The sequence below is a fragment of the Chlorocebus sabaeus genome, chromosome 1 (genome assembly GCF_047675955.1).
Source record: "Chlorocebus sabaeus isolate Y175 chromosome 1, mChlSab1.0.hap1, whole genome shotgun sequence".
In the NCBI taxonomy this organism is placed as follows: Eukaryota; Metazoa; Chordata; class Mammalia; order Primates; family Cercopithecidae; genus Chlorocebus; species Chlorocebus sabaeus.
The window spans coordinates 14661284-14679883 of record NC_132904.1 but is presented as its reverse complement, the minus strand read 5'-3'; the positions used below and the strand labels follow the sequence as shown (position 1 = coordinate 14679883).

General features: G+C 38.1%; 2 protein-coding genes across 3 annotated transcripts in view; both read left to right on the top strand.

Moving 5' to 3' along the window:
- The window catches only part of ZFP91 (ZFP91 zinc finger protein, atypical E3 ubiquitin ligase), a 41802-nt gene extending 29071 nt beyond the window's left edge, over positions 1–12731 (top strand). Inside the window, exons 3-11 of one of the 2 annotated variants that reach the window (XM_007997722.3) lie at positions 1099–1308; positions 1565–1601; positions 2219–2320; positions 2866–3000; positions 3555–3605; positions 4036–4114; positions 5580–5694; positions 8419–8518; positions 8881–12731. In XM_007997722.3, the coding sequence (XP_007995913.2) occupies positions 1099–1308; positions 1565–1601; positions 2219–2320; positions 2866–3000; positions 3555–3605; positions 4036–4114; positions 5580–5694; positions 8419–8518; positions 8881–9391 (1340 nt within the window). In that variant the 3' untranslated portion in view covers positions 9392–12731. Of the gene's footprint in view, positions 1–1098; positions 1309–1564; positions 1602–2215; positions 2321–2865; positions 3001–3554; positions 3606–4035; positions 4115–5579; positions 5695–8418; positions 8519–8880 lie in introns of both variants that reach the window. The other variant, XM_007997712.3, reaches the window with a different exon arrangement.
- A 1632-nt stretch (positions 12732–14363) lies between these two features.
- CNTF (ciliary neurotrophic factor) lies at positions 14364–17429 on the top strand. Its single transcript, XM_007997690.3, has 2 exons — positions 14364–14576; positions 15742–17429. Exons 1-2 carry the CDS (start codon positions 14463–14465, stop codon positions 16228–16230), a joined length of 603 nt encoding a protein of 200 aa, XP_007995881.2. The 5' UTR covers positions 14364–14462; the 3' UTR covers positions 16231–17429.
- Positions 17430–18600: the final 1171 nt, after the last annotated feature.

Below are 18600 nucleotides of genomic sequence, written 5' to 3'. Positions count from 1 at the left end.
CCTCCCCAGAAGCTGGGATTACAGGTGTGCACCACCATGCCTGGCTAATTTTTCTATCTTTAGTAGAGACGGGGTTTCACCATGTTGGCCAGGCTGGTCATGAACTCCTGACCTTGTGATCTGCCTGCCTCGGCCACCCAAAGTGCTAGGATTACAGGCATGAGCCACTGTGCCCGGCCTGTTAGTTCCTATTTTTCTATTGGGTTGTTAGACTTTGTGTATGATGTGAAAGTTGTTTTTATGTGTATCTTATGACTTGAAATTGTGTTTTATTATTGGCCCTTTCCCATTCTAAGTTTATTAAATAATCTTCTATTGTTAAAATGGGCTCACTTCTAATGTACTTTTTTTTTTATATAGGTCTAAGTAATTCGCTACTGCAGGTATGAAAGCCAGTTTCTGAGGTTAACTTTTTATTACTTACGGCTCAAGAGAGGATGACCTACCATACTTCATTCACTCCTTAAAACATGACAAAATATAGGATAACAATAACAGATTTTGTGTATTCTCCTGTACACAGTGTCTTATAGGACAACTGAAATAGAATAGCACCAGAGCTGGACTTTACCATTCAGTTGCTCTATAGATTAGTTCAAATGTACAGTGTGGTTTTAGGAAAAACTCTTGATTAGAGTGAAAAGTACTCCTGTTAGGAATTCCTCTTCAGTAATTTGTTATAGACTTGTTTGATTGTAAATAACATCTAGATCTATGGTTCGTTCTTTTTGGTGCCTCTATAGTTCTGGTCATCTTTTTGGGACCAATTAATTTAGTTTCTTTTAACTTAGATCTAAAAGGTAGAATTTCATGAATCCAATTAAGTGTATTTTGCATAGTTAACATTGCATTTTTTAGAAGATAAGGCAGTATGAAATTACTACTTTGCAACATGAAATAATTTATTTAGCATAGTGACATTAAGGGTAAGTTATCTAATTTTCTTCTTTTTTATTATTTCAATAAAAGTCTTAGGTTCTTTTTCCTTTGAAAATACTTAATTTATCCTCAAGTAACTGTATTTACAATTAGTAGACATACAGGGATGCTTATTGGTTAACCGTAAACTTAAAGAGAATGGTATGTCTTTTTATTTAGATCCCAAGGAAGAAAAAGAGGAAGAAGACGATTCTGCCCTCCCTCAGGAAGTTTCCATTGCTGCATCTAGACCTAGCCGGGGCTGGCGTAGTAGTAGGACATCTGTTTCTCGCCATCGTGATACAGAGAACACCCGAAGCTCTCGGTCCAAGACTGGTTCATTGCAACTCATTTGCAAGTCAGAACCAAATACAGACCAAGTTGATTATGGTACAGTGCAGCTAGAATATGGTGTTTACTAACTAGTTGCTGTTATATTTTAAATGTAATGTTGAACATTTGCCTTAACAGCTTAACTGTCAGGGGCAGGTGTGATGGTGTAGGTAATATTTCTTTGAACAATTTGCAGATACTCTACTTTTGTGTAATTACGCCATGCAGTAATTTGATTTGCATTTCTTGACTACAGAGAGAAAATATCTTATATCTACACTAATAAAATTTTGTTTTGTCTTTGTTTTTCTAGATGTTGGAGAAGAGCATCAGTCTCCAGGTGGCATTAGGTAAAAAAAAGTTAATATTTCATTTTTAAACCTTTGGGGAAATAACATAGTCACATTAAATGATTCAGAAGTTGCTTCCATTTGAAACAATTTTGAGCTGTAAGAGAAATTAACGTCAGTTTTGATACTGCATTTAGATTCCATGTTGAGCTTAATTAGAACTTAAACCATGTAATCTGCTTACATAACTTAGAAATCATGTCTTGAGTACCTTATGTGTTTGGACTTATTCCATGGTAGGAACTAATGTGAAATATGGGTGTTTTGGCCAAGGATTTGAGATTTCATTGGAATCTTGTGTGTTGTGATTTATCTGTTAATAGGTCTTTTGATACAGCAGATCACCAGACAGTATTACAAAGTCAGTTGTTTCTTAACTTTTAATGCCATTGAGTTGTCATCACCCTGTCTTTATCTAGGATTTATGTCTTTTTAGTTTCAATTATTATTCTTTGTGATAAAGCCGCTAGATTTCAGTCCAATTAGGTCATTAGGATGAGAATGCTAGATGATTTTATCAGTTTTTGGCTACCTCTTAATAAATTACCAAATAAAATCTCCTCAGACATGATCCTTACAACCAGAATGTCTCATTTCTATTTACTTATTTTTAGTAGTGAAGAGGAAGAGGAGGAGGAAGAAGAGATGTTAATCAGTGAAGAGGAGATACCATTCAAAGATGACCCAAGAGATGAGACCTATAAACCCCACTTAGAAAGGCATGTCTCAGATTTTACTCCAGACATGTCAATGAAATATAAGTAGGAAAACATTGTTGAATGCTTTTATTTTGTCTATTGCCAAACTAATGAGTGTAGAATTAATTTTAAATGAGTAATTATGCACTTCTGTTGTAAGTCTAACATCTTACCATACCCTGATATAATCGTCTCTCCCATTTGTAGAACTTTATTTTGATTATATATAAGTTTTTATGAGTCTGCATGTTTTATCTCAACAAGGTATCATGAGTAGCCTGAATACTTAGAATTTTTTTAACTTATTGTCTCGTTTCTCTTTACAATTATAGTGAGATTTGATTTACAGTCATCTTTAGTCTGGGGAGGGTTCAGTCCATGAACATCTTATACATATATTTAGATCATTACTACACATGTGAGGATGATTCGTAAGAAATCACATTTCATGAACTGAGGAGAGTAGTTTTATAACAAATCAGTGATAACTCTAAGCTTTAATTTGTTGTCATAGTCTTCTTTGAAAAGATCTTTTGCCTAGTGTTGAAATGCATTTGCGTTTTCAGGGAAACCCCAAAGCCACGGAGAAAATCAGGAAAGGTAAAAGAAGAGAAGGAGAAAAAGGAAATTAAAGTGGAAGTAGAGGTGGAGGTGAAAGAAGAGGAGAATGAAATTAGAGAGGATGAGGAACCTCCGAGGAAGTGAGTAGACAATTATTATTAAAAATGGAAATCTAACAGATTTTGAAACCACTAGTGGAAAATAAAGTGGGAGTGTGAGGAAGGATGTTGACATACACATGCTTCAAAATATGTATTTTTTAACTTAAAAAAATTTGGCCTCAAGCAGCTGAATTTCACTGGAGAGACTCTTAGTAAAAAATGTTTAGGTTTTTTAGTTCTGTTGCAAGGAGAAAGTATGTTTTATTCTCAGGGCTTTTAGATGATACATGGTAGCAACTCTAAAAGTAACACATTGAGATTTATCTAAGTCTTTCATAATATTGCATGGTTTATGGAGGTATATATTTAATCTGTCTTACAGACTGATTTGAAAGTGAAATTACGTCAGAGTAAAATCTTGCTTGATTTGCCAGATATGTCTTTGACTTTATGTATTCTTGGTTATCCTTTGCCACTTGTTCTTTGACCGTGTGTGTGTGTGTGTGTGTGTGTGTGTATGTGTGTCTTCAGCCAGCCTTCACTCTAAGTTTTGATTCAGAATATGTCTACTGTTACCCTGTCTTCAATTATAGGAGAGGAAGAAGACGAAAAGATGACAAAAGTCCACGTTTACCCAAAAGGAGGTGAGGAATTTTTACCCCTACTGTTTTGCACCTTATTCCAATACCAGGCACTTTACTTACATATTTAGACTTCACATGATAATCCTGCAGGAATGGCCATTCAAAAATTTCACGAAAGCAACTTCACTAATATCCTAGATGCACAGGTATTATCTTATTTTCATTGTAAGATCTTGAAATTTCCAACAATCTTAATACTTTACCTTTTGGGGTGTTATTAGTTTATTTGTGTTACTTTTTAATTCCGTCAAATATTTGCTAATTCTTGGCTACTTCTAATACAAATTCTGTGTAATCTATATAGTAGTAAAGAGATTTTAATTCTTCCTACTATAAAATAGCTATTCTGTATAGCACAGTTTGAGTCAAAGGCCACTGTGCAGAGTGCCACTTTTGTTTTGCTAACTTTTCTTCTGCGTTTTGATAATAGAAAAAAGCCTCCAATCCAGTATGTCCGTTGTGAGATGGAAGGATGTGGAACTGTCCTTGCCCACCCTCGCTATTTGCAGGTCAGTGAAGTTGTTATATAAGAGCCTTTCCAATTGTGTTCCATTACTTGTTCTGGCACCACGAGACTTTAATTTATTGGCTTGTGTAGGCTTTATCATTGACATATAATGTCAAGAAAAGTCTTTCTTTAAACATAAAATGACTTTAACCCATTTATGCCTAGTGTTCCATTATTAGAATGCTAAGCTTGGGCAAGTTATTTATATCCTACTGCTCAAGGTCATCACCAAGGTCTGATTTTTCACAAAAAACATTTGCAACCTCTGGCATAAATAGGTTAATCATTATTAGTCCATTTGTGCTGCTATAATAGAGTACCTGAGACTGGGTAATTTACAGAGAACATACATTTATTTATTATCTCGTGGTTCTGGAGACTGGAAAGTCCAAGAGCATGGTGCCCACATCTCACAAGGGCCTTTTAACTGTGTCAGCCCATGGTTAAGTTATGGAAGTTAAGGAAGGGCAAGAATGGGTTGAACTTGCTTTTGTAACAAATCCACTCCAATGATAATATCAACCCATTTATATAAGGATAGAGCCCTTAAGACCTAAGCATCTCCCATTAGGTCCTGCCTTCCAACACTATCACATTGGGGATGAAGTTTCCAACACATGAACTGTGGTGAACACATCCAAACTCATAGCATCTTCTGTTAAAAAAAACAAAAAATGAAAAATGGTGACGAAGAATCTGAACCCAAATAGAGGACTTTCCTTGGAATCTTTCAATATTACAGTAATTCCCAATGTGGTGTAAATACTTCTGATATGAGATGACTGTAACAACATTCCAAGACACAGAGTAACAGATTTTATTTTACAACGATTTAGAAAAAAAGTAAAATTAGAACTCAAACCTGTGATTTCTTGGATACTGTGTAGAATGAATAAAAGACTTTTAATTCAGGTTCTGTTTTTATTTTTTTTTAGTAGATTATTATTATTTTTGATGAGTAAAGGTACCACTTACATTTGGGTCCAGCAGGAAACATGAAAGTGAAATACTGCTTAGGAAATACCTGTTTGATCTTTAGCAACAAATATAACTTGACACTAAGGCCTTACTTATGGATTGTGGTTCAGTTATAACAATAGCTGCTCCTCCTCTGCTGTGTGCCATTTGCTGCTCTAAAGTACGGTACAATATATAAATCTCTTACCCCATAACAACACTTTGAGATGGTTATTGTTATCTCCATTTTACAAATGGGAACTGGAGCTTGAAATATTTATCTCCTAAGATTACAAAGGCTGGTGAATGACAGACCCAGGATTGGAAACCAGGTCTGTATATTTCTATAGCCTGTGTTCTTAGCCATTTTATTATACTCCCTCACCATCCATGTGCGAAATCTAAGTATTTGGTTTTCTTTCAGTACTTTTGACTTAGCAAAGACAAATACTTTCAGGAAGCCTTGATTTTTTTTTTTTTTTCACCCCTTTCACTTTCTCTTGTTTTAGCACCACATTAAATACCAGCATTTGCTGAAGAAGAAATACGTATGTCCCCATCCCTCTTGTGGACGACTCTTCAGGCTCCAGAAGCAACTTCTGCGACATGCCAAACATCATACAGGTACTTTTAAAATGTGTTTGTCAAGTAGGTAATTAATTGCACTGTGGTTTTTTTTTTTTTTTTGCATGTTGGTAATGATAACGTTTTTCTAACATAAATCTTAAAAGATTCTATAGTCAAGTGTGTGGGGAAAAGGTGTGAAAATAAAATGTAGTAAGACCAATTTTCCAAGGGATGGACAAACTAGGACTTTTGAATTTTTATCCTTTGACTTCTTGAACTTCTATGACCAGGATAATGATCTTTTACTGAGCATTCTGTATCAACTGTGGACTAAATACTTTATGTATATTATTGCTAATCAGTCTGTTCAACACCACTAAATTTGTTTATATTGATCTTCTTTTACAGCTAAGGAACTGGAAGCTTTGCAGGATTAAGTAACCTACCCATGATCACATAGCTAGTTTTTAGAAGCATAATACTCTGCTGCTATTGAAACTGTGAAAGCTAGCTGTTGAATTTGCATGTAACCTCCCATAGGAACTGTCAAAAAGAGATGCTGAGTGTCTGCAATATGTATTATAGAATAGACTCAAATTCAATTTATTTGTAACCACTGACCATCTCAGTGCAGTGTACCTAATAGGAACAAATTAGGTGCATACCACTGAGTATGTGCCAGACACTTGATAATTACACATTACCTTCTCAACAATCTTGGAGAGTAAGTCTAGGAATTCTAGTTGTAGAATTATGTCTCCTGCCCAAGGTCATACTGATAGGTGTATTATCTCCTTCATTAACTGTAGGCAAGTTACTTAACTTCTCTTTTCACTTTTCCTTCTCTATATATTAAGGATACCAATATCAGTTATTGTAAGGATGAAATGAGATAACATAAAATTCTGTTGACTACACAGAGCCTGGCATATGGTAGACTTTTTCACAATACCAGGATTGAACTTGACCACTCCAAAGTCTACAGTTTTCTTTTACCATGTTTCTTCAGAGTTATTTCCACAAGTAACAGTTATTTCTGTTTCTTGATAGGTACTACAATTTCTGTCTTCCTTCTGCTCCCTGTTAATACTGTTTTTTGCCATAGAAAAGTCATTTCTGACAAGCACTTTAGATTGTTTTAGTTAAATATCACAAGCCTATGAAAAACTGTTTTATAAATTCAGTCCATTTCAAATATTTATAGTTGGTTAATACAATTTATGGTGTTAGTTCTCCTTTTGCAAATTAGTGTATACAGACTTTTTTTTGCAAATTTATTTATTTAGCAAATAGATGCCCCACACAGGTTTGTCCGGCTATGGAACTGGAAATGTGGACATGACCTGGGAGATACTAAGAGTTTCCTAAGTTAGAACTGTGCATTTTTAGACCTTGCTATATAAAGTATGGAACACAGACCAACCAGCATTGACATCACTTGGGTTCTTATTAGAGATACAGAATCTCAGGCCCTGCTTCAGACCTGTTGAATCAGCATATACATTTAATAAGCTATCCAGGTGATCTGTAAGCTGTTTCGAAAGGAGTATAGGATTAAATTGAATGTTGTTCACCTTTTTTTTTCTTTTTTTTTTTGAGACGGAGTCTCGCTCTGTCACCCAGGCTGGAGTACAGTGGCGCTATCTCGGCTCACTGCAAGCTCCGCCTCCCAGGTTCACGCCGCCGTTCTCCTGCCTCAGCCTCCTGAGTAGCTGGGACTACAGGTGCCCGCCACCACGCCCGCCTGATTTTTTGTATTTTTAGTAGAGACGGGGTTTCACTGTGTTAGCCATGATGGTCTCGATCTCCCGACCTCGTGATCCGCCCGCCTCGGCCTCCCAAAGTGCTGGGATTACAGGCGTGAGCCACCTCGCCCGGCTGAATGTTGTTCACCTTTTAACTTAAATTCATGTTTTCATTCTGATTAATTCTGGTAATTTGAAGCAAAAGGAGTAGAAAATGTAGTGGTCATTAATTCAACAAATATATATATTCAGCACCTCTTTGGGCGCAGGCTTCCCGAACACGTGGTAAAGAAATGAATAAGTACAATGTTCCTTTACCTCGTAGATTGAACACCATGTTACCACATTCATCAGAAATCCTGCGTAGTGTGGTGGAGGGTGTTGTGAGTGACAAGGGAGGTAGTTGAAAGGTGCAGAAGATGGGTAGGAGAATAAGGTAAAGTAGTACAGGTATTGTTTACATATATTTCATAGCAGCAACTCCAGTCTTGAGAAAAGTTTGTTTATCTTGGGTAACATTTTTTAAACCTGAAACAGGATATGATTACCTCTGGATCAGTTTTCTTTTATACAGTGCCAAGTTCTTGTTTTTTGTTTTTGTTTTGTTTGAATGCCAATTCTTTCTGTGTAAGCATTCAGTTTTCATTGTCTGTGAAAAAAATTGTTTTAAGGAATAAAATATATGGAAAATATAGTTGTTTACTTGCTAAACACTTTGTATCCAAGACCCGGATTAGTGGTAAAATTGAGATGAGGATTCCAGTTCTTAATATTTTTATCTTGTTTTTCTGTTTGTTTGTGGTTTTTTTTGTTGTTGTTGTTTAAACAGGTCCTTATGCTACTGTGTGTTTGGATGTTTTCTTAAAGCAATATTTTTCCTTTTTAAATTTTGTTTACCGAAAGTGTTTATACATTGAAAATAGCATTGCTTTTACTCTAAATTACCTGCCCCATCATCTGCTTACTTACTGTAAGGGAGGGAAAATACTTACAGGGTGTCTAAATAGAACACTAACCACAGTATTTTTCTTCATAGATCAAAGGGATTATATCTGTGAATATTGTGCTCGGGCCTTCAAGAGTTCCCACAATCTGGCAGTGCACCGGATGATTCACACTGGCGAGAAGCCATTACAGTGAGTATTATTTACTGGTGAACATCTGGGTGAGAAGGATATATGCCCTACTTGAAGGTTTGCCACTTTACAAACATTTTAGTTTTCACTGCTGTTTACTTTCATCAAATAAATGAGTGGATGTTGATTGGGAGCATTAGATAGTGGCCTTTTTCTTAGTTTCCCTCTGTTTTTCAAGCAAACAGAAGAAAATCGATAAGTTTTCCATCTAGTAACATTTCCCAATCCTTCAAAAGAAGTGTGTTACTGATTATTGTGTATGTATGTATATATGTGAGCTCTGAATTCTAACCCTGACCCTGAATAAGAGCACTCTTTTATTTCTCTGTTGCATCAGCCATTTCCCTTTCTCCTCTCCTTAGATGTGAGATCTGTGGATTTACTTGTCGACAAAAGGCATCTCTTAATTGGCACATGAAGAAACATGATGCAGACTCCTTCTACCAGTTTTCTTGCAATATCTGTGGCAAAAAATTTGAGAAGAAGGACAGCGTGGTGGCACACAAGGCAAAAAGCCACCCTGAGGTGCTGATTGCAGAAGCTCTGGCTGCCAATGCAGGCGCCCTCATCACCAGCACAGATATCTTGGGCACTAACCCAGAGTCCCTGACGCAGCCTTCAGATGGTCAGGGTCTTCCTCTTCTTCCTGAGCCCTTGGGAAACTCAACCTCTGGAGAGTGCCTACTGCTAGAAGCTGAAGGGATGTCAAAGTCATACTGCAGTGGGACAGAACGGGTGAGCCTGATGGCTGATGGGAAGATCTTTGTGGGAAGCGGCAGCAGTGGAGGCACTGAAGGGCTGGTTATGAACTCAGATATACTCGGTGCTACCACAGAGGTTCTGATTGAAGATTCAGACTCTACCGGACCTTAGTGGACAGGAAGACTTGGGGCATGGGACAGCTCAGACTTTGTATTTAAAGGTTAAAAAGGACAAAAAAAAAATCTAAAGCATTTAAAATCTAGTAAAATAACTGAAGGGCCTGCTCTTTCCATTGTGGATCACAGCACACACATACATACACACACCCCCTTCCAATCCCCATCCCCTGTTCTCCCTCTATTGCTCCCCTTATAAAATTGATGTTGTCTTTACCAGAAAGGTAGACAAAAAAGAAGCAGCAGCAGCTCTTAAAGTGAGGGTTATTCTCATACTCGGTTCCAGCCATCAGCAGACTTCCTGCTCATTAGCAGATCCTCCTTTCCAACCTGTAACTCTGATGTGCTCTGGATCAGCTTTTAACTTTTAATAGTATATTACTGTCTTCTAAATCCCTTCTCCTCCTCTACTGCTGCCCTATGGTTCTGGCTCCTACCCCCTGCGGCACACTTATCTTCAAATACCATAGAATTCTAATCTCTGGAGGCTGGCAGCTTGACTTGGCACTTTAGGGCCCCTTAGCAGGGTGAGCTGTTAAAACAGCACACATCTCTCATCCCCTCTTCCTTTATTCCCCACTGGGTTTCAGAAAGGAAGGATATATGGGGACCACCTCCCTCCTCTTTGATCCCAGCATCTCAGTCCCCCTCCCAAACCTCCATATGGCTCTCAATGGTGCTCATTTGCTTGGAAGCAGGCTCCCAATAGGGAGAGGGCTGCCCTCTACACAGTCTCTTCGACTGTAAGACAGGGCTCTGTATCAGTGAGACGATGAGAAAAGTCCCAGGCTAATGGCAGAAATTTGCACTTTGAACATGTGTGTTTTTGTGTTGTGGAACCTGAGATTCCTTATTTATTAACAAAGTCTGATTTTTTTTTTTTTTCTTTTTGGAGTCTTTGTTGCTATATTTTGTGGGGCTGGGAGAGAGAGAGTAGATTATTTTGACATGGGATCCCTTCCATAACAGGTACTTTGAAGGCAAGACATAGGGTTGAAGAAGCACAGCCAGCCTCTGAAATCATAGCTCTCTAGTGGCCTTTGAAGAAAGCTGGTCCTCAGCACTAACAAAATCACTACAATAGCCTAGTGCTTTTTTGGAAGCCTTTTTAGGGAAGAATGTTAGGTTCGTGGTAACTAGTATGCTCTTTGAGATTTTTAGAGCGTTGAGACTTAGGAATTTTGAGAGGATGAGGAGGATTGTTCAGAATCTAAATTACAGATAGAAGATTGTTTCTTGTGAATTTATTTCTTTTCTCTTTTTTGTCCCTACCATTTCCTTACATTTCCCTTGGGGCCCATCTCTGGCTCCTCGCTTTTTGTTTTTTGCTTTGCTTTTTATCATCAGTTCATTCCAGCTCCCTGTTAGTGAAGGACACTGCTGTTAGTGAAGGAACAAAGTCTATGAGTCCTAAAATTTTAAGTCAAATTAAACTCTCTTTCCCCTTTAGTAACACTTCAGAAGAGGAAAAACTTCAATAGCCAAAGTTAATAATCCTATATAATAATTGCTTTGACTTTCACCTAAAATTCTGGGAATCACAATTTCCTAGGGATAGAGATTGTGTTGGGGCATGGACTGCTTATTGCTGTTCACTGGAGAGAAAAGGTAGTGTTTCTGTACAAGGTCATATCGCCAAAAGCCCCAAATCCTGTTTTGGCTCATCTTCAGGTAAAGAGTAATTCCTATCCTGTGTGCCTCAAAAGCTAGAATCGAAGGCTTACGCTATTCATTGTTTATTGTCAGAAATGCGTGATGGCTATTGCAAAGAATGACGTTTTGCTGGGGGAAAAAAAAAAACAGTTTGTTTTTCACAAACATGGTTTATCAATTTTTTTAAAACATTCTTTTTTCCCAAAAAGAGGAGTAACAAAATGTCATTTCTGAAAGAGGCTTACTTTATACCCACTAGTGTTAGCATTTGAGATGCCAGGGAATAGGGAGTGAGACACCTACAATCACCAGTCTCAAATGTGCTATTGTTTCTTTTCAGAGTGTTGCAGATTTACCATTTCTCCATAATATGGGGATAGAAAATGGCATAAAGATAGAAGGGATGTAGAATATGCTTTCCTGCCAACATGGTTTGGAGTTGACTTTGGTATATTGAGTAGATTTGAAAAGACAAGATTGATTGGATGAATCTACAAAAATGTTGTCCTACTCTCAGGTCCCTTTTATACTTTCTGACTAGCTATCGTCTATATTCCACACTTAGCTTTTTCGTCACACTTATCCTTTGTCTCCATAAATTTCATTTGCAGTGGTTAGTCATCAGCAGATATTTTAGCCTCCTACACAAAAGCAAACTGCATTTTAAAAAATCTTTCTGAGATGGGAGAAAGTGTATTCTCCTGATACCACTCTACCCACAAAAAAAAACAACCAGTTTTACTAATTAGAAACTTGCTGTACTTTTTCTTTTAGGGGTCAACGGCCCTCTTCATAGCTACCATTTACCTACAATAAATTATTGCAGCAGTTTGCAATACCAAAATTTTTTTAAGGACTTTATATTTTTCCTTTTGATAAAGGGATGCTGCATAGTAAAGAGTTGGTGTAATTAAACTATCTCAGCCCTTTCCCTGCTTTCCTTTCTGCTCCATATGCCTCATTGTCCTTCCAGGGAGCTCTTTTAATCTTAAAGTTCTACATTTCATACTCTTAGTCAAATTCTGTTACCTTTTTAATAACTCTTCCCACTGCATATTTCCATCTTGAATTGGTGGCTCTAAATTCTGAAACTGTAGTTGAGATACAGCTATTTAATATTTCTGGGAGATGTGCATCCCTCTTCTTTGTGGGTGCCTAAGGTTATTTTGCATAATTGAGACTCCTTGGTATGCTTCAGCGAGTTTAGGCAAACACTGGCCATGGCCGTGGGAGTACTGGGAGTAAAATAAAAATATTAAGGTATAGACTAGCATCCACATAGAGCACTTGAACCTCCTTTGTACCTGTTTGGGGAAAAAATATAAAGAGTGTACTACCAATCTAAATAAGATTATTATAGTCTGGTTGTTTGAAATGCCATTTTTTTCTCCTTTTGTGTTTTTCCCACGTTCCAGTGTACTCGAAAATTGAACAAATGTAATGGATCAATTTAAAATATTTTATTTCCTAAAAACCTTTTTTGCCTGTTGTAATGTGCAGGACCCTTCTCCTTTCATGGGAGAGACAGGTAGTTACCTGAATATAGGTTGAAAAGGTTATGTAAAAAGAAATTATAATAAAAGGGATACTTTGCTTTTCAAATCTTTGTTTTCTCTTAATCTAGGTAAGGCATATTAAAAATAAATATGTAAAGAAGAAAAATAAAAGTTGTCTTCATGGAAGCAACTTGTCTTCCTTGATTGTACTGAGTTACAGTTATCCTAGGGGTGAAACATGTGATGCTGCTAAGCAGATCAGATGCTCTCAGAACAGGTGTTGTGTGGGGCATATTGTTGTTTGCTTTTGTTGAGAATCAGGTGGTTGATTTTTGACTGTTTAGTTCTTGATTTCTAATGCTGAAATGACATGATTCTGTTATTCAGCAAACTTGGAAATCTTGATGTTTTGACAAATTCTTCCTAGGAAAACTGGCCATATTAACCTAGTAGATGGAACATTAAGGAGTATGTGAGGTTAATTTTACCCTGATAATGACAAAACCTTGATAGCGTTTAATATCAATACTTCTTTTCAAAATCGAATATTTGTATCAAGTACTGGTTTTTGTTTTGAAAAAGAGAAAACTACAATCCTTTTGCCTTCTTAAAAGCCATACTGTTGTAGCTGCCCCAGGTTGCTCTCTTACATCTCCCATTTATTGTTTACTTTTATAAATTTGCTTCTAAGATAGTATGTGTTTCAGCTTATTGGCAGTATCTGTGATATAAATAATGAAAGCTAATTCTTTCATTTAGGGATGAAATCTTTAGCCCTTACCCAATAAGCATCATTCTCTAAGTTAAATGCAATAGAATGACAACTCTCCAAGTACCTTTTAACTCTTATACTGTCATTTCAAAGTCCAGCTCATTCTCTTATTTTAAGAAGCATGTGGTATGACTGGGTAGGGGAGAAAAAAAGGAAAGCATGTTGTCACTTGAGTGAGACTGCTTTGGAAATGTTACCAAGTTAGCATTGGGTGTTTCCTGTTCTTTGGAAGAGAACAGGCCTAAATAGTACCTTCCTCCTCCTCTGTAGCTACCAGGAAGGCACCAGGATTGAAATAAGAGATGCTCCCTTGCTTGATTTTTACGTTTAAATTAAATTATCTTTAAAAGTACTTAAGGATGGGAGTGAAAAAATGGTATGTTTTTAAAGGACTTCCTTGACGCAACCTTTGTTTCTTGAACAAAATGTGAACTAGCTAAACAGAAAATGAAATTGGAAAGTCAGTGGGAGAAACAACTGTAGAATCAGACTTCTGTTTAAATTCAAGCCTCGTTACTTGATTTTGTGAATGTTATTTCTTGAAGTTTCAGTTTATTATATGGGAGAAATAACATTTACCTCAGAATTATTCTGAAGATCAAATGGAATTGCTTTAAAGTATTTAGCTCACTGTCTGACCCATGGTAGTTGCTTAATAAATGGCAGCTGTATCAATAATAATTTCATCGAATGAACATTTCGCCAGCCTATGAGAAAAAAGACATGGGAAGCATAAGGGAGAGTGATAATAAAATGAACTGATTCTAAGTGTGTATGAGATAGATTACATTAGGCAGGGGTGCCATGAGGATTAGTATGATAGTGACCTTGTTGCTAAGTGCAAAAGCAAAACAATGACGTAGAAACAAGTGTGCTAAGTACTGAGTGGAGGAGAGAGATGGAGGCAGACGCTGCAAGGGAAAAAAAAAGTCTGATTAAAAAGGGCCCTTTCATTCCACAGGCACAAAAATCCACAGCTAGGAATTTGCTGCCACCTCTGAGTCAGGCAGGGGGTGGGGGTGGGGTGCACAATCCCATTAGTAGAGAATGTGCAGTGGGTTTAATCTGTGAGAGTCACATTTCTTATTTGGACCAGTGTAGACAGGAGTAAACCCAGCTCACTTGTTTCCTGGGACAGTTAAGGGATGGCTTTCGCAGAGCATTCACCGCTGACCCCTCACCGTCGGGACCTCTGTAGCCGCTCTATCTGGCTAGCAAGGAAGATTCGTTCAGACCTGACTGCTCTTACGGAATCTTACGTAAGTTGCCTATTTTGCTGTTTTCTGTTTTCCCTTCATCTTTTCTGATCCAGCAACTTACCATCATGCATCAGCTCCATTACCAATTGTGAAAGCTCTAATCATATAGTCATTCATATAGGTTATTTGACATGGGCCCTTCCCTTGAGGAAACCCATGTGACCTTATTTTCTTCCTCCAGGCTGTTTAGGAGCTATGTTACTTGAATGAGAAAATATATATGGGGTTCTAGATAGGATTGGCTCATATGTCTTGGAGGCTACTCCAAATTGGTTTGCATATATCCTGAATACTACTAGAACAGATTAGCCATGGGCCCTCTTGGTTCTTCATAGCCATTGTTCTGAATTTTTCAGCTATGTAAATGAAAGGTTTATGGGATAGAGTACTATGAACGTGGGAGGAATTTGTAAATCCTACCAATTTCTCTTATATAGCATTAGCCACCCACCTTTTAGTATTCTGCACCAAAAGTACAGTACGTCTAAAGAGAAAGGTAAGCTATCAAAAGGATCTCCTAGAAGATTCATTGGAGACTTGTGGAAGTGTCGAATTCTTGAGCTAACTGTGGAGTTCCAGATTTGTCTTCTAATAGCCGGGGGATCCCCATCAATTTCCACCTAAGATATGCTGTGGAAATACTCCAGCCCTTGTAGAGAGTTTTGAATTTAGGCTCTCTGAGAACTGATTTATCTTTGTACAGCCTCACCAGACAGAATTCAGACTCTTTGGGAGTGCTCAGTGGGGATAGGGAAGTTAGAGAAATTCTACAATGGCTATATTCCAGGGCTTCCTAGTTGTGGCCATTGTCTACAAGTATGTTTAAAAATACTTAAACTTTAATATGATTAAAATATTCCAGTTAGAAAGTTTGAAGTGAGAAGGAGAAATTCTTCTAAATCAGTTTTCAAACTTTAGAACTCAATGAAATCTGAACATTCTTCCAAGAAAAATCCATAGGTACTCAATTTCAGGGAGTACTGGGTCTTTCTAAAGCCCAGTCATGGGGCTCAAATGAAGAGTTCCTACTGTAGACCTGTTATTTACTTTACAGCTTGGATCCTCGGCCAGAGAGGTGGGTGAGATTTTGTATGAAATTTAGGAGTGATTTAAGGATATTGGGGTGATTACAGAAGATGTGGTGTTTTCCTGTATCCTCGGCCAGGTGAAGCATCAGGGCCTGAACGAGAACATCAACCTGGATTCTGTGGATGGGGTGCCAGTGGCAAGCACTGATCAGTGGAGTGAGCTGACCGAGGCAGAGCGACTCCAAGAGAACCTTCAAGCTTATCGTACCTTCCGTGTTTTGTTGGCCAGGCTTTTAGAAGACCAGCAGGTGCATTTTACCCCAACCAAAGGTGACTTCCATCAAGCTATACATACCCTTCTTCTCCAAGTTGCTGCCTTTGCATACCAGATAGAGGAGTTAATGATACTCCTGGAATACAAGATTCCCTGCAATGAGGCTGATGGGATGCCTTTTAGTTTTGGAGATGGTGGTCTCTTTGAGAAGAAGCTGTGGGGCCTAAAGGTGCTGCAGGAGCTTTCACAGTGGACAGTGAGGTCCATCCATGACCTTCGTGTCATTTCTTCTCATCAGACTGGGATCCCAGCACATGGGAGCCATTATATTGCTAACAACAAGAATATGTAGTAGCCCCTTCTCCCTTGCTTTCTCTTCTAATGGAATATAGATAGTTACCTGGGGCCTTGCTTTCGCATCTTAAATTTCTGAAAACGATTAAGACTACAGGCATTTTCTTTTTTTTTCTCTGACCACCTGCAGCCTGTTGAAGGACTACAGGCATTTTCATCAAGTAACATTGGAGACATACACAAATGGGCATACAAGTTTAGCTTGGGGGGTGTGATTGTGTGCACACGTGCATGTGCTACAGGTGTAAGAGTGGGAGCAGGGACAACGTCCTTCCACTTCAGGGTTCTAATCTTTCTAACCCTCTAAGTAACCTCTACAGGCATTTAACAGCCTTACAGACAGAATATACATATGTTAATTCTAGTTCTGGATGACTCGGTCTGAGAAGATTCAATTTAAAATCAGACTCTTTAGTTGATTTAAACTCTTAAGAGAATAAAAATAATAATGGCTAACTTTTATTATCTACTATATTGAGGCAATATGCTAAGGGTCTTTATGTATATTATGTACAGCTTTTACAACCTTGTGAACAAGGTGGTGGTGCTCCCATTCGGTAGATGAGAAAACAGGCTCACAGAGATTTGGTTAAGCTCACACAGCTAACAAGTGGCACACAGAGTTTGAACACAGATCATTCTTGTAAAGCCTATGTGCCTTGCACTTTAGAGGCTTGATGATGAATCACTGCACCTCTTTGTCACAGGGTGTTGGAAGATGCATCCATGTAATCTGTTCCCATCGCTGGAAAACAGCTGCCATTAGATGTCCTCAGAAGTCAGTTGCGAATTTTAGCATTAAAGTCAGGATTTGTTTTTCATACTTGGCAGTGAAGAGGGCAGCTGGAGATCTTAAGATTCCATTTTGGAAAATGATTAGGCCCACCACACTTCTGAACTTTGGAAGCTGGGGATGTTTAGTAATACAGCCTGGTTTTAAAGTGCTCACTAAATGTTCTCGAATATTGGGTTGGGCACAGCTTATACCAGGTTACCTCACTTTTAATTAGTGAGGCAGGCAGTGTAACCCAAGCATTTGTGAACAATGAGTGGAATACTAAAGTTAAAAAGTCATCAAACTTTCACCTCAAATTATCTGGACTTAGTCATGAGGAGAGGGTGAGGCCCACTCTGTTCCTACTGGAGATGCCAGAGACTCTGAAACTATACAGTAAAGCTTCTGTGCTGCGCAACAAAGGGGCAGGCTCTGCTTTTAATTTCTTGTAAGAAGCACACATAGTATGAAAGGTTGGTCAATGTGGACATTAATGGAAAAGGCCATGTACTGGTGGTGCGATGTGAATGCAAAAATTTTCAAGTGTGTCTATTTTATACTTATCAATTAAAACTCAAGATCTTGGATGGGGAGACCAGGTTAATTTAATTAATCGGGGCTTCTGTATTCATAAATGAACCATGAGTCAGGGCTAGCTCCCATAGGTTTCATGAGGTGTGGATGAGTAGCTTAGCTTGTATCCTTTCTCACATAGGTGTGTGTACAAAACTCCGTGAAGTCACTATTACCAGAGTACTCTGGGCTAGGCATTGTAACAGTTCAGGGAAGGTAAGGCCCTGCTTTCTAGTATGCATTTGTGGCAATATGGTTGTGTATGTGTATACACACACACACACCCTGTTACTGTAATCAGTGATGCAGACAGTGTAACCCAAGCCTTGTGGACAGTGAGTGGAATACTACTCAAGTTAAAAAGTCACAGAACTCCTTCACCTCACATTCTCTGGACTTAGTCATGAGGAAAGGGTGAGGCTCACTCTATTCTCACTGGAGATACCAGAGATTCTGTAAACACACACACAAACACACACACACGTACACACAGTCGAAATTTTAAGTCCTAGGTTTGTTAGGAAGCTAAAGGAAGGAAAACAGGGCCCCAAAGTAGTTTCCTGGAGGAAGTAGGAGTTGTGTCTCAATACAAAACTACAAAATACTCTGGACTGGTTGAGTACAAAATAGAAGTCATGAGAGAAGGGAAGAGGTGGTCATTTGTAATTTTGGCACTGAATGTGTAGTCTTATTCCATTCAAACTTTGTCTTAATCATTTCTTCTGCTCAACAGCAGCATTCTCAAATAATGAAGTTTCTGCTTATTAATATAAGATGTTGTCCCCATACTCCCTCCACCAAAAAAGAAGTTTTTAAAAAATGAGTGTCCCCTCTCCAAGTGTTTTTATGTTCAACAGGTATAGCAGCAGACATCTGTAGAAGTTTCAGAACTCAGTGGAGCTTGGCTTAAGCTCTCATGAGTTGCATATAAAGGAATATGTATGTATAAGAGGTGGACTTGAAGTGGCAGAGGGTCCACAAAAGGTACAAGTACTAACCATAGAATGGGAGGAGATAGAA